This window comes from Microcaecilia unicolor, chromosome 7, assembly GCF_901765095.1.
Source record: "Microcaecilia unicolor chromosome 7, aMicUni1.1, whole genome shotgun sequence".
Taxonomy (NCBI): Eukaryota; Metazoa; Chordata; class Amphibia; order Gymnophiona; family Siphonopidae; genus Microcaecilia; species Microcaecilia unicolor.
Genome location: NC_044037.1, coordinates 269,214,856 through 269,229,075, shown reverse-complemented (window position 1 = coordinate 269,229,075; position 14,220 = coordinate 269,214,856). Strand labels below are relative to the sequence as shown.

Below are 14,220 nucleotides of genomic sequence, written 5' to 3'. Positions count from 1 at the left end.
CATTACAAACAGGGTAGAAATTGAAGATGAAACATGTTTGGACAAAAGGGCATATCAACAGAAGGAAAAATTACTAAAACTTGCACAACAACTGCCATTTTAATTATTGTGATATGCTTTGATTTAACTATAGGCTGATATCCGTACAGATTTTGAAAACCTGTACCAAGCCATGAAGAGACATGAAGAATTCAGATGGATGATGCTACGAATAAAGCGGATGGATGATGCATGGATAGAAGCAATCAAGTCACTTGCAGAAAAGCAAAACCTGGAGCAGAGAAAACGCAAGAAAGTTTGTAATCTAAATTTTTATTTTGGGTTTTTTTTTGTTCATGCTCTAATGGTTTAGAATCTACAAAGGATTCTGACCTATGAAGGATACAAGAAATTGTTTCTAGCAACTGCCGTTTGAGTAATTAGTTTTGCAATTTTTTTTAAAAATAAGATTTCTGTGTTTTGGAGGTTCAGATCTTTTTGTTGTTGTTGGAGTGTATGGGAGCTTGTTACAGAATAGCAATGGTGCTTTGCTTATCCTGTAGTGTTGGAGAACAGAACAGTTAACTTCACCTGCTTTCTTTTCCAGAATTTATTCTTATAAGAAAACTTTGTCATTCCACTCTTAGTTCTCTCATTGTTCCTGTTTTCACATTAGACTTATTTCTCTGGACTTCAGAGCACAGTACTGCAGCTTCAGTTTTTATCCTGAATTGTCATGTAAAAAATATGAGATAACTTTAAAATTCATAAAGCTTATTGAGCTGCAGCACTAGTATACAGTGGTGGAAATAAGTATTGGATCCCTTGCTGATTTTGTAAGTTTGCCCACTGACAAAGACATGAGCAGCCCATAATTGAAGGGTAGGTTATTGGTAACAGTGAGAGATAGCACATCACAAATTAAATCCGGAAAATCACATTGTGGAAAGTATATGAATTTATTTGCATTCTGCAGAGGGAAATAAGTATTTGATCCCCCACCAACCAGTAAGAGATCTGGCCCCTACAGACCAGGTAGATGCTCCAAATCAACTCGTTACCTGCATGACAGACAGCTGTCGGCAATGGTCACCTGTATGAAAGACACCTGTCCACAGACTCAGTGAATCAGTCAGACTCTAACCTCTACAAAATGGCCAAGAGCAAGGAGCTGTCTAAGGATGTCAGGGACAAGATCATACACCTGCACAAGGCTGGAATGGGCTACAAAACCATCAGTAAGACGCTGGGCGAGAAGGAGACAACTGTTGGTGCCATAGTAAGAAAATGGAAGAAGTACAAAATGACTGTCAATCGACAAAGATCTGGGGCTCCACGCAAATCTCACCTCGTGGGGTATCCTTGATCATGAGGAAGGTTAGAAATCAGCCTACAACTACAAGGGGGGAACTTGTCAATGATCTCAAGGCAGCTGGGACCACTGTCACCACGAGAACCATTGGTAACACATTACGACATAACGGATTGCAATCCTGCAGTGCCCGCAAGGTCCCCCTGCTCCGGAAGGCACATGTGACGGCCCGTCTGAAGTTTGCCAGTGAACACCTGGATGATGCCGAGAGTGATTGGGAGAAGGTGCTGTGGTCAGATGAGACAAAAATTGAGCTCTTTGGCATGAACTCAACTCGCCGTGTTTGGAGGAAGAGAAATGCTGCCTATGACCCAAAGAACACCGTCCCCACTGTCAAGCATGGAGGTGGAAATGTTATGTTTTGGGGGTGTTTCTCTGCTAAGGGCCAGGACTACTTCACCGCATCAATGGGAGAATGGATGGGGCCATGTACCGTACAATTCTGAGTGACAACCTCCTTCCCTCCGCCAGGGCCTTAAAAAGGGTCGTGGCTGGTCTTCCAGCACGACAATGACCCAAAACATACAGCCAAGGCAACAAAGGAGTGGCTCAGGAAGAAGCACATTAGGGTCATGGAGTGGCCTAGCCAAGTCACCAGACCTTAATCTCATTGAAAACTTATGGAGGGAGCTGAAGCTGCGAGTTGCCAAGCGACAGCCCAGAACTCTTAATGATTTAGAGATGATCTGCAAAGAGGAGTGGACCAAATTCCTCCTGACATGTGTGCAAACCTCATCATCAACTACAGAAGACGTCTGACCGCTGTGCTTGCCAACAAGGGTTTTGCCACCAAGTATTAGGTCTTGTTTGCCAGAGGGATTAAATACTTATTTCCCTCTGCAGAATGCAAATAAATTCATATACTTTCCACAATGTGATTTTCCAGATTTAATTTGTGATGTGCTATCTCTCACTGTTACCAATAACCTACCCTTCAATTATGGGCTGCTCATGTCTTTTGTCAGTGGGCAAACTTACAAAATCAGCAAGGGATCAAATACTTATTTCCACCACTGTAAATATGTTGCCTTAGTGACAGAGGAAAAGAATAAAGTGTACCTTTTTATGACTCAGCAGTTTCTTCCTGTTGTAGGAGTCTACATGTCCTGCTGCATAGAAATTCATTCATCTCAATATCCAATAGTATCTCTGTTCTTTACCTTGAATTCCAAACTGGAAGGAGGGCATACTCTACCTCCTTCTAATGCACATTCAGAAATCACTCATTATTGGCTGAAAGGTTACCCCTACCCTGTTTAGAGGGGGAAATATACCATTTGACACTTCACCACCTCTTGTTTAGAATGAATCTCTACACCTGATCTAGCCTCTAGTGAACCCCCTCTGTACTTACTCTAAATTAATCTGGAGTATAAAAAAAAAGAAGCGTTTCCATATGTTTTACACCCAAGATTCATTTAGTGCATGTACAGAGGGGTTCCCTTTTCACTACAAGAAGCAGATCCTACCTAAGATGTATTTGTCTTATTTAAAATACACAAAACTTCCAGCGGCCACAGTATCCCTTCAAATACATAGCTTCTTCCATAATCAACAGTTTTGTGGCAAACACCAGTCCATTCAATCTATCATTTAAGGATATGGGCTTTATATTTTAGGTTCAGCCATCACCTGGATTCAATAACTCCCACTTTCTCATTCCCAGTTGTACTTGAATTTACAATGAGGAAGGCAAAGAAATGTAGGGAGCTTTCTTATGACTCCTGGTAAACATACGAAGCTACTGGACCGTTTGTGCAAGAAGGTATTTCAAGCTGTAATGCTCTCTGCATAGATTGCAGTCCATTCGCTCTTCATGGTCCAGTGCATCTAAAGCATCTTCTAACAGATCCAGGGTTTTTCAACTCGCTTTCTCAACTGGCTGCAATATGTGTGGAGGCAGATGACTGCAGAACGCATCTTATATGCTTTTTTGTACAGTTTATTCAGTACTTTGTGAATCCAGCTTTTTTTTTAATCACTGCCAGACAGCTATGCCCCATGCACTGTGATCTACTGTTTGGTGAAAAGGTTCGAGACTCTAGACACCATCATAACTTACTGTTCTACCCTACAGAACCTGTGAGCACTAGTATACTCTATCTTCGTCATCCTCTAGACAAGTTTCTACTGCACTGGAGAATTTTTTTTTTTTTATTTCCTTAACCAGGCAGCCACAGTAAGCCCAGAATCAATTGTTTGCTAAGCCTCACCATGAGAGAACCAAAGCGGGGTACATTTGCAAAACAAAAGCATCCACCTCCTTTATGATGCTCCTTGGCAATCATGGCCAGTTCTCTTCCAGAATTTCCATCCTGCCCTACTGTTGGGGGGGTGGGGGGGAGAGAGTCAGGCACATTTTATTTTGCTCTAAGACTGAAGAAAATCACAACCAGTTCTGGGTTCTTAGCACTATCAGAGCAGGTTCCTTTCACTTGTGCTAGAAAATCCCATACTGTGCTCTTTAACTACCTCACACCAGTAACCATCTGTTAAAAGAATTTTACCAATGATACGAACACCACGAGACCAAGTCAGGCTTAAAGCAGTTTTATTTCTTGCAAGGAGACAAATCCAGCATACCCTCATGAAGTTGTCTGCCCTCCCCATACCTTCCCGTTTCTTATATACCTTTTTAGATTCTCATCTACGTGCAGCTGTACATGAAACATATATTTTAAGCTTAGATGAGCATGTTACAGTTTTAGACCATTAGGAGGTTTTTACAAGCTAGCCAAAAAACATATCTAAGAACATTCAGTTCTTCTTTTAACACACAAGGTCAGAAGCCGTTTCTTTTCTTATAATCTACACTTGTTTAGTATATGTTAAAATGATTATCTCAATAATTTCCCTACACCATCTTGTATTCATTTCTGTTCAGAATGGTGCTCCTCTAGCTAGTAAAGTTAAACCTCGTAAAATTGGAGCCACAGCAGTTACCATAGCTCTCTTGAAGTCTATGTCACTGAATAAAGTATCCTTGCTTCATTCCTTGATTTCTCAACATGTCTTGAACCAACTTTCAAAATGAACTGTACAGCAGTGCATCTTATTGAAAATTGTTCCATCTGAGTATGTCATATGATGGAAAAAATGAGGGTGGGATGACTCATTTCTGCTTGTGGAAGGAAAAGTATATGCAGACTTTTATCTGCTCTGAGGTGGACACTTAGGGAATCTAGTCAAGTAACTGTTATCTGGTCAAATTTCATAGAACATTGTCCTTAAATGACCCTCCCTTAGTGTCTATCCAGACCTGCCCAGAAAATGACTGATGGGTTGTATACACCTACCAGCAGGTGGTGACTGAGATCTCTGACCCTCGTGAGAGCCAATAAGAGCCTGCTCAGCCTCAGCCAAACTCAATATTCTCAGTCGCTTTCAGTCTGTATTTTCTTCTTTCTCTTTGGAAAAAAAATAGAGGGAGAATTTTCTGTTCCTTTTCCTTTATTCTCTTTATTTAATCTATTTTGGTCTGTGGTATCTGTGTATTTGGCATCCCTAATTGTTTGACAGAGGCTGAAGCCCGAGGGGGTTATCTTTTAGCCTCGAGGGTGCTGCACTTGGGTGGCCAAGTCCCTCCCCCCCACCACCAAATTACCCATTCTCCTTTTCAGGTCTCTTGGGACCTCTGGCTGGAACAGAGTTTGTGGAGTCTCAACCCCTTCGAGGGAATGGTGTGAAAGTGCTGCAGGGAGACAGTCACATTAGGCTGTGTGCTTTTTCTATTGCTCTCATATCTTTGAAAAAAAAAAAGATAATTGAAGTGCGAACAAGGAAAGCAGGGCTTCACTTGTTTTCTTGGGCAGCGTCGGGAGTTTTATTTTTTTGGTGTAGGTGGTACATGTTCCCGCTGCCATGGCCGAGAAGCTGCGGCACTGATCCGTCAGTGCCGGGGTCTGACACTGGTGGGGATATGTAAAATTTCTACTGCTGTGGAGTCCTCAGATGTTACACTGACATCGGATTCAGCAGCACATCGTTCGGCAATGGTTTTAGTGCTAGCGGCTTCATTATTGGATCCTTCTCCTGTCAGGCTGGCGGTTTCTGTTATTTTGGATCAGCACTCTGTGCTGGCAGGGGAGCAGCCCTCACGGCAAACTTTTGATGCTGCTTCCAATCCAGGGAACGTGCAAGGAGGGTTTCCCGGAGGGGGTTTCCCTTCGAAGTTGTGCTGGCCATGTATCGGGCTTTTCAGTTAAAACGTACTAAATCCCTCCCTCCAGACTCTCCAGGGGGGAGGTCCTTCCACTTTGAAGCATTTTAGGAATCTCCTGGGACCCTGAGGAGGAGGAAGGCTCCATAAATGTTTTGGACACAGAGTCTGGTTTGGAGGATGTTGCAGTAGATCTTGAGGGAGAAGCTGCTTTCAAGGGTGCTCAGGGAGAGTTTCTTCATCTGGATGAGCTGCTTCCTGGTGAGGACCCCTCAGTGGCGAGGGTGTTTCACAAGTGAATTTGCAGGATCTGATTTCTTTCGTGTCCTCTACCTTGAATTTTGAAGAGGAACTGGTGGTGGTTGACGAGCATAAGGTGGATCCGCTGGTAAGGGGCATTCACAAGTCTGGTAGATGTTGTCATGTGCACCAAGACCTTAGGGATATTGTTCAAGCCCAGTGGGATGTGCTGGATACCCCTTTTCAGTTGTCTAGGTCAGTGATCCTGCTCTATCCAGTCCTGGATTAAAACAGCGCATTGTTGAAGCTTCCAGTTGTAGATGCCAGTGTCTGCTGTTGTTAAAAGGAATATAGTGCCGGTAGATGGTGGCATGGCTCTTCGAGATCCTTAGGACCACTGTATGGAGTCTCTTGTAAAGAATAGCTTTGATGTCTCAGCCTTGGCAATTCAAATGACTATTTGTGGCAGTTTGGTGGCCAGGGCATGTTTTAGGTGGTGGAGAGAGTCTTGGCTAGGACTACTTTTACTTTACTTTAATGGGATTTCTAGACCGCTTGTACCTTTTTTAGCTCTAAGCGGTTTACAGGTTGGGTACTAAACAGGGAAGAGTCCAAGACAATATCTCGGATATTACAGTTGTTATTAATAAGTGGTAGATCTGGTAGCCATTATTCAGAGATTAGCTAAGAAGTTTCTTAAACAGAGATGTTTTTACATGTTTTCTGAATTGATTATAGTCATTCAAATAGGCCCAAGTTCTTCCAAAGTTTTAGTGCCTGATATGCTAATAATTGCTCATAGATTCTGTTTCATTTTATTTCTTTCAGGGAAGGCCAGGCAAATGGGGAGCAATGATTAGGTCTTCTCATCCTCTTATTAGAGTTGAATTCTACATATGTAGACGTGATGACTTGGCCCTGGTGGACAGAGAGGTTGCCAAGGTTGAGGTGGGATCTGCCTTCCTACTTGGATACTCTTTATGATTTGCATCAGGCTTCTGTATAGTATATGGCTTTGAGTGTGGCTGCCCGCCAATCTCTTTGGCTTCGAGGCTGGTTGGCAGATGCTACCTCTAAGCCCAAGCTAAGTAAATTTCCTTTTTGGGGTGCCTTGTTGTTTGGCAAAGAGTTGGACAAATTGGTTTAGAGTCTTGGTGAGTCTAAGATGATGCGGCTTCTGAAAGATCATCCTCTGTCGGCAGGTCGTGCTTTTTTGTCCAGTTGAGGGCATGGTGGTTGGTGGTTCAGATTGGGGAAATTGACTAGCGTGCAGAGATCTCGCTTCTTTCCACGGTCCTAGCCCTTTTGTCGTTCCCGGTGGTGAGACAGGGATGGTGGATTCTCTTCCCAGTTTGTCGTCCTTCTCAATGAAGGTGTCTGGACCCATCCTGTAATCTCTGTAAGGACTTGGTTGAGAGAGTTTTTATTGGAGGTGGGCCAAGATTACCGCCAATCAGTGGGTGCTCAAAGTCGTTCGCAACAGGTATGCCTTAGTTTGCTTGGGAACTGGCAGATGCCTTCGTGGTGTCTCCCTGTTGTTCTCAAGTCAAGGCGAGAACGATCAAGGACGTTCTAGATAAGCTTCTGTGTCTAGAGGCGGTTTGCTCAGTGCCATCATTGGAGATTGGAACGGGTCACTATTCCATTTATTTTGTCGTGCCAGAAAAAGAGGGCACCTTCCGACCATCTTGGATCTCAAGATGTAAATCAGGCTCTCAAGGTGCCCGGTTTTTGTATAGACTCTCTTCGCTCCGTCGTGGTGACAGTTTGGCAAATTCTTGACTGCTCTGGATTTGACAAAGGCCTATCTTCACATTCTAATCCGTCAAATGCACCAGAGGTTTCTTTGCTTCACTGTTTGGGCAAGCATTATTAGTTTTGTGCACTACTTTTGGTCTGGTGACGGCTTCTCAGACTTTCAACAAGGCTATGGTGGTGTTGCAGTGGCCCTCTACAAGGAGGGAAGCTTGTTCCATCCATATCTGGACGACTGGTGGATCAGAGCTGTCATATCAGGAGCTCCCAGGTCACGAGTCCGGTGGTTTGTTTCCTGGAATTGCTGGGGTGGGTGATAAACCACCTCAAGACTCTCAACTATCTGGGGGTGTCGTTCAACACTCTTCAGATTGGATTTTTCTTCCAGAGGGCTGGATTCTCAAGTTGCAGGATACGAAGACTTCTTCGGATATCAGTTCCAAGTGTGAGAGATTACCTTCAGGACTTAAGATCCATAGCAGCATCCATAGCAGTTGTGTCTTGGGCCAGGGTGCGTATGTGTCCTCTTCAGCTCTTTCTTCTGTCCCATTGGTCTCAGTCGGATCTCTTGGGAGTCTAATTGCGACTCTGGGCACTGGAGCACAGGAGTCTCTGTTGGTATCTTCAGATGTCCAACTTTTCCAAGGGAGTTCACTTTGATCCTCAGTGGACTGTGGTGACCACCGATGCCAGCCTAAGGGGCTGGGATGTTGTCTGTTGGGGTCAGCTGGCTCAAGGCCTCCAGGCTTGGGAGGAAGTGCACTTGTCAGTCAATCTTTTGGAGACCAGGGTGATTAGCTTAGTGGTCGCTGCATTTCTGTACAAGTTCTGTGTGACAATGCAATGGCGGTGGCCTACATCAATCATAGGGAGGAACAAGGAGTCGCCAGTTGGAAGAGGAGACTGCTCTTCTCATGAGCTGGGTGGAGAGTCATCTTTCGGAACTCTTGGCATCTAATGTTTCAGGGACATTGAATGTCCATGCAGATTTCCTCAGTCATCAGATGATAGACCCTGGAAAATGATCTCTCAGTCCCGAGGCTTACAACAGCATTGTCAGTTACTGGGGTGTTCCGGTGATGGATCTTATGGCAACATATCTCAGTGCCAAGATGCCGTGGTTCTTCAGTCGCTTCAGAGGGCATCAATTCTCTCATTCAACCTTGGCCGTCAAGTCTCCTTTACGTCTTTCCTCCCTGGCCACTGCTGGGTCATTTCATCCAGAGAATTGAGGCTCACAGGGGCCTGGTGATCTTGGTGTCTCCAGATTGGCCATGGAAGCTGTGGTATGCCGATCTGATGCTTCTGGTGGTAGGCTTGGCACTGAGGCTTTGGCTTGCTTTCAAGGTTGGGTCAAAGGTAAGTCCTTGGTGAGTCATCTGAATGTAGTTCATTTTCTCTGTGGGGTCAGTCTTCGGTTTCCGACACAATGCATTTCCTGCTTGGGATTTCAATTTAGTTCTCTTGGTGTTTATTCGTCCTTCCTTTGAGCCTTTGGCGACTTGTTCCCTTAAAGATCTGACTCTAAGGGCTGTAGCATCAGCGAGATGTGTGTCAGAGTTGTAGGCTTTCGTGCAGACTGACGTTTTTGGAATTCTCAAGAGAACAAGTGATGCTTCGCCCTGTGCCTTCCTTGTTGCCTAAAGTCCGGTTGGCTTTACCTGTTTTGGGGTTGTCTTCTGGCTCAGAGGAGTAGCATTGTCTGCAGAAGCTGGACATTAGAGGGTTCTCAAACAATATTGGATGAGGACAGAGGAGTTCTGGTGCTCGGACCGTCTTTTTGTCCTTCTCGGCGGCTGTCGCGAAGGACTGGCGACTTAAAAAACCAACCATTGCGCAATGAATTAAACGATTGGTTCTGCTTATCTTGTTTCGGGTAGAGGCATCCCAGAGGGCATGCGAGCACATTCCATGAAGGGTCAAGCCTCTTCTTGGGTTGAGCATTTTCTGGTCCCTCCATTGGAGATCTGTAAGGTGGCAAATTGGTCGTCCTTGCATTTCTTTCCCCGTCACTATAGGGTAGGAGTGTAGGCACAGCTGGATGCTGTCTTTGGTGAAAGGGAGGGCTGGTTGGGTTCCTCACTTGAATGTACTGCTCTGTTACTTCCCATCAGTCATTTTCTGGGCTGGTCCAGAAGGACGCTAAGGAAGGAGAAATTAGGTCTTACCTGCTAGTTTGCTTTCCTTTAGTCCCTCTGGACCAGCCCAGACCCCTCTCTCTGCTGTGTTTGTGTATTTCTCGGATATTGTTTTGATCTGGTTTCGCGTGGTTGTCTCGGAGAACTGCTTAGTTTGTTAGTAGTTTGATCTTAAAAAAAAAAAAAAAAGAACGAAAATGATAAAAAATAGAGCATGACTCATTGTGTGCCATTTTCATTAATGGCTGTTGAGGGTTTGCCGGCTACGTTGTTGATGCACGTGTTTCCATTGTCTACTACTGTGGCTTTGTTATAATACTGCATTTGGCTGAGGGTGAGCAGGGGTCTTATTGGCTCTCACGAGAGTCAGAGTTCAGTCTTCATCTTCTGGAAGGTGTGCACAATTCATCAGTCATTTTCTGGGCCAGTCTGGAGGGACTACAGGAAAGCAAATTAGCAGTTAAGACCAAATTTCTCTTTAATATCCTTAATATGATTAGCCTGGTCTTTCAAATAATAGTTCTTATCCCACTCTTCAGCAGCATTGGAACCCTATAGTTTTCAAACCAGTCCTCGAAGGTAGTCTGAACAGTCTGCAATAACTAAGCACAAGATGGATTGGCATATAGTGAATGTGGATATATTTCAGGAACATTATTGTGGGTATCCTGAAAACCACAGCTGCCCTTAAGGACTCGCTGACAAATACTTTTCTAGTTTAGTCATTTCAGTTTTTAGGCTAGCCATAAAGAATACAGATAAGATGCATTGCCTAAATCATTCTGGTTCCTAGACTCAGTGTATGCAAATTCATCTTATTCTATTCCATAGTGATTAGTGTTCCCAAGGAGAGTCAAGTACCACTTTAAAATATGTTCCTTATTTTGGTAGGAACCAAAGCAGGAGTAGAGGATGACTCAGTGATAATCTACCAGGGAGGTAAAGTTCAAAGTAGCTTTATTAGAGCACCAAAACAAAAAGAATCGACATGGGCCATGTTTTGGAGGACACAGCTGCCTGCCTCAGGAGTTACTATACACAACTCAAATCTCTGAGACACCTGAGAGTAATACCTGATACAGTAGCAAAAACCAATGAAGCAGCAGTCTCCACAGCTGCAGTGTAAACAGGACACCATGGACAATTCACAGGTGTCCCTGTGAATTGTCCACAGTGTCCTGTTTACATCACAGTGCTGTAGAAACTGCTGCTTCATTGACTTTTGCTATTGCACCAGGCATTTCTCTCAGCTGTCTCAAAGATTTGAGTTGTATATAGTGACCCCTGAGGCAGGTGTCTGTGTCTGCCGAAACACAGCTCGTGTCGGGTGTTTACGTTTTAGTGCACTAATAAAGCTGCTTTGAACTTTCTCTCCCTAGTGGATTGTCATTATGTCATCCTCTACTGCTTTGGCTCCTTTGGATTTTCGTAGAGGGTGTCTGCCTCCTGCTGCTGTGGGCGTTCCTTATTTTGCTAGACCACTCCAGACTGATGGGTTCTCTCCCTGTCAATAGATGGAGCAGAGACTTCAATATTCCAATAAGTATAACAGGTGATGCAGCCAGGGACAAGCCAATATTTCTCTGCTGCCAACAAATGATGCAGCAGGATATTTTTTCTGAAGAGGCCTGTCTCCCCAAGGTGCACTCCATGGCCGTTAGCCTTAGTTCACTTTGGTCTAAGTGTCGCTGCCAGGGACTGGTCTATGGACATTCTTTTGGTGACAATCAGATGTGTTTGTCCCTCCATGTCCCCAAGCTGTAGCTCATGGATTTTGCCCGCAAAGCCAGCCAGCACTGACCCCAAGGGGCCTTGTTCAGCAGACCTAAAATAAATACATAATTTATTTTTTCTTTTTGAGGGAGCAGGATGTGTCTAACTTCTTTTTTCTGTCAACAGTTGTCTGCTTAACGTTGGGGGGGGGGGGGGGGGGGGGGGTAGTGGGGGGGGGGGTAGTAGGTCAAGTAATTTAATCAGGTTTTTCTGTAAGTTGTTAAATTAATTAACCAGGTGAGCAACTGCTGAGTAGGGCAGGTCTATGTGAGGCTCTGAGGGCAGCTCTAATTGTCGTCTTAGCAGGCGTCTTTTCTTCAGCAATGGATACAGCAGCTAGTCATGCCAGGAGGCAAGTGCTGTAGAGTATGTGGGAGCTGGTGCATGTGTAGCACAGCTGCATCCTACCATCCTGTTTATAACGAGGGAGAATATTTTTCTCTGGAGTTGGTGGTTGTGGATCAACCTGGCCCAGGCCACTCCTTTATTATAGCTTCAGTGCCCTTTGAGGCTGGGGGGGAGGGGAGGGAACTAGTTTGTGCCAATTCAGGGCCATCATGGACTGCTTTAACAGAGCTCTGGAAGAGTTCAAATGTTGGACCTCTGGCTTTTTAGGAGTCCTTCCTGAATCTCAAAGCCCTCAGGGGGGCCTGGTATAGTCTGGCAAGCAGATTTCCTAATGGTGGTTCAGATCCTGAGTGGGTTTTAACCCAGCCTCTGTCCTCTGTAGAGGACATTTTAGGTGAAGACGATGTGTGACAGAGGTTTCCCTCCTAGGAGGGGCATACTTGGACAGGGTGAAGTTGTCCCTGAAAGAGGATAAGGATTCTCCAGTGGTGAGGTTTTCCCCAAAAGGAGGATTTTGCTTTCTTTAAATGATTAGATCTCCTCAGCTCACCACATTTCTGTACCTGCATGGGAAGAGCTTGTGGATGGGGACCCAATTCTGCAGACCTTCAAGGGCCACCTCATTTCACCATGCCCTCTCCGAGATGGTGTTAGGTGAGTGGTGATGCTGGAAAGGATTTTCTGGGGCACTAAACTAATGGGCAGGCTCTCTACCCTTTCACAGTCAATAAGTTTCTGCCCCTTCCTAGATTGAGCGATTTGGTTACAGCAGTCACTAAGAAAACTACTAACCCGATGGAGGGAGGTCAGCCCTTAAGGATTCCCAAGATTGCGAGCATTGTTTTGCAAGCAAGCCTTCAGTGCTTGAGCTCTTGGAGTACAGGCTTCTGTCTGTGACAGCTGTTTAGCCAGGGCTCTCGGGCATTGGACAGAGCAGTTGCTCACCTCACTGGAGGTAGTTTGACTGGCGTCCAGGGTGACCTTACTGATGGGTGGATATTCAGAAAAAAATTGACTATATAGGTCACTGCGGTTTACAAAACAATCAAATAAATAAATAAGACACAAGAATAGAAAAGAACACCCTTTACAACCTGATGTGTATCTGTTCCTGCTCAGTAGTGGCTGTTATGGAGGTATGTAGGTGACTGTGCAGTTTGTTGGCAGATGTGGTCTCAGTCTCACTTGAGAAAGATAGCTTTGTTGGTTCCTTGTTGTTTGGAGAAGACTTGGAAAAGATTAAGAATCTAGGCTAAGCATACCCACAGCATCACCCTGAGAATAGGGCTTCCTGGATCTTGAGCTGGGGGTCAGGGTGTGCTGCAAAGCTTGATTCAGTATCAACAGAATAGGAAAACCGCCTCTGACTTTTGGCCATGAGAGGTTGCCCTTTCAAGGGGCTGTGAGAGAAAGGGATGGGCCCTTCTCCTCCTCCTTGGCTGCCTTCAAGGATCACCAGTAAGGACTTTCTGGCTCCCTTTGGGGAGGTTTAAGTGGGGGAGTCACCTCACCCAGTTCCACCAAGAGTGGGTCCTTATCACCTTGGACTAGCGCTTCCTAGAGATTCAGGGTTACACCTTGGAATTTTCAGATCCAGTTTCAGATGCCTTTACGGTATCCTCCTTTAGATCCCTCATCAGAACATGAGTGATAAGTCCACATTGCAGTGGCAACTCCAGTGGTGGATCTGTTCCAAGCTGGGATTTAGGAAGATGTTGTTAATTTCATCATCTTTGTGGTGTCCGAGAAGAGGGGGGGGGGGGGGGGGGGGGGAGAAGGGTTCCTTCTTGCCTATTCTAGATTTGAAGGGGGTCAGTGCCTCCAATGGAGGGTTTTTTTTTCAGATGGAAAACTTATGCTTTTTGGTCTTGTCAGGAACTTTCCCGGACTGATGACCATCTCTGGACCTTTTAGAGACCTACTTATATAGTGCCATCAGAACAAAACAGAAATGCTTCCTGCATGTCTATGTTCTAGGTCAGCAGTTCTAGTTTTGGGCACTCTCATTTGGGTTAGGAATGTCCTGGAGAACATTTTCAAAGGTCATGGTGGTCGTGGCAGCCCACTAGTGCAGATAGCCAACCATTTAAGTCCATCTGTACTTAATGGTTGGCTGATCCAGGCTGATACTGAGACAAATTCAAGGTTGATTGCCTTAGGTGGTCCAGCTGTTTGAGTACCTTGGCTGGGTAGTAAAGTACGCCAAAAGTCAATTGGGACCCTCTCAGAATTTGGAGTGCCCAAGGGTTGTCAGCACCAAGCTCTGGAACTCTTTGCTGGATAATGTAGAAACAGCGGTTAGCATATGTGGATTTAAAAAAGGTTTGGACAAGTTCCTGGAGGAGACCTCCATAGTCTGCTATTGAGACAGACATGGGGAAGCAACTGTTTGCCCTGGGATTGGTAGCATGATTTTGGGTTTCTGCCAGGTACTTGTGATGTGGCTTGGCCACTGT

The 14,220-nt window shown here is 45.0% G+C and overlaps 1 protein-coding gene across 2 annotated transcripts in view; it reads left to right on the top strand.

Annotated features, from left to right (window-relative positions):
- The window catches only part of MGAT5 (alpha-1,6-mannosylglycoprotein 6-beta-N-acetylglucosaminyltransferase), a 268,355-nt gene that overhangs the window by 141,330 nt on the left and 112,805 nt on the right, over positions 1-14,220 (top strand). For both annotated transcript variants that reach the window (XM_030209337.1, XM_030209338.1), the window contains exon 7: positions 134-295. In XM_030209337.1, coding sequence (XP_030065197.1) covers positions 134-295 — 162 coding nt within the window. The remainder of the gene's footprint in view (positions 1-133; positions 296-14,220) is intronic.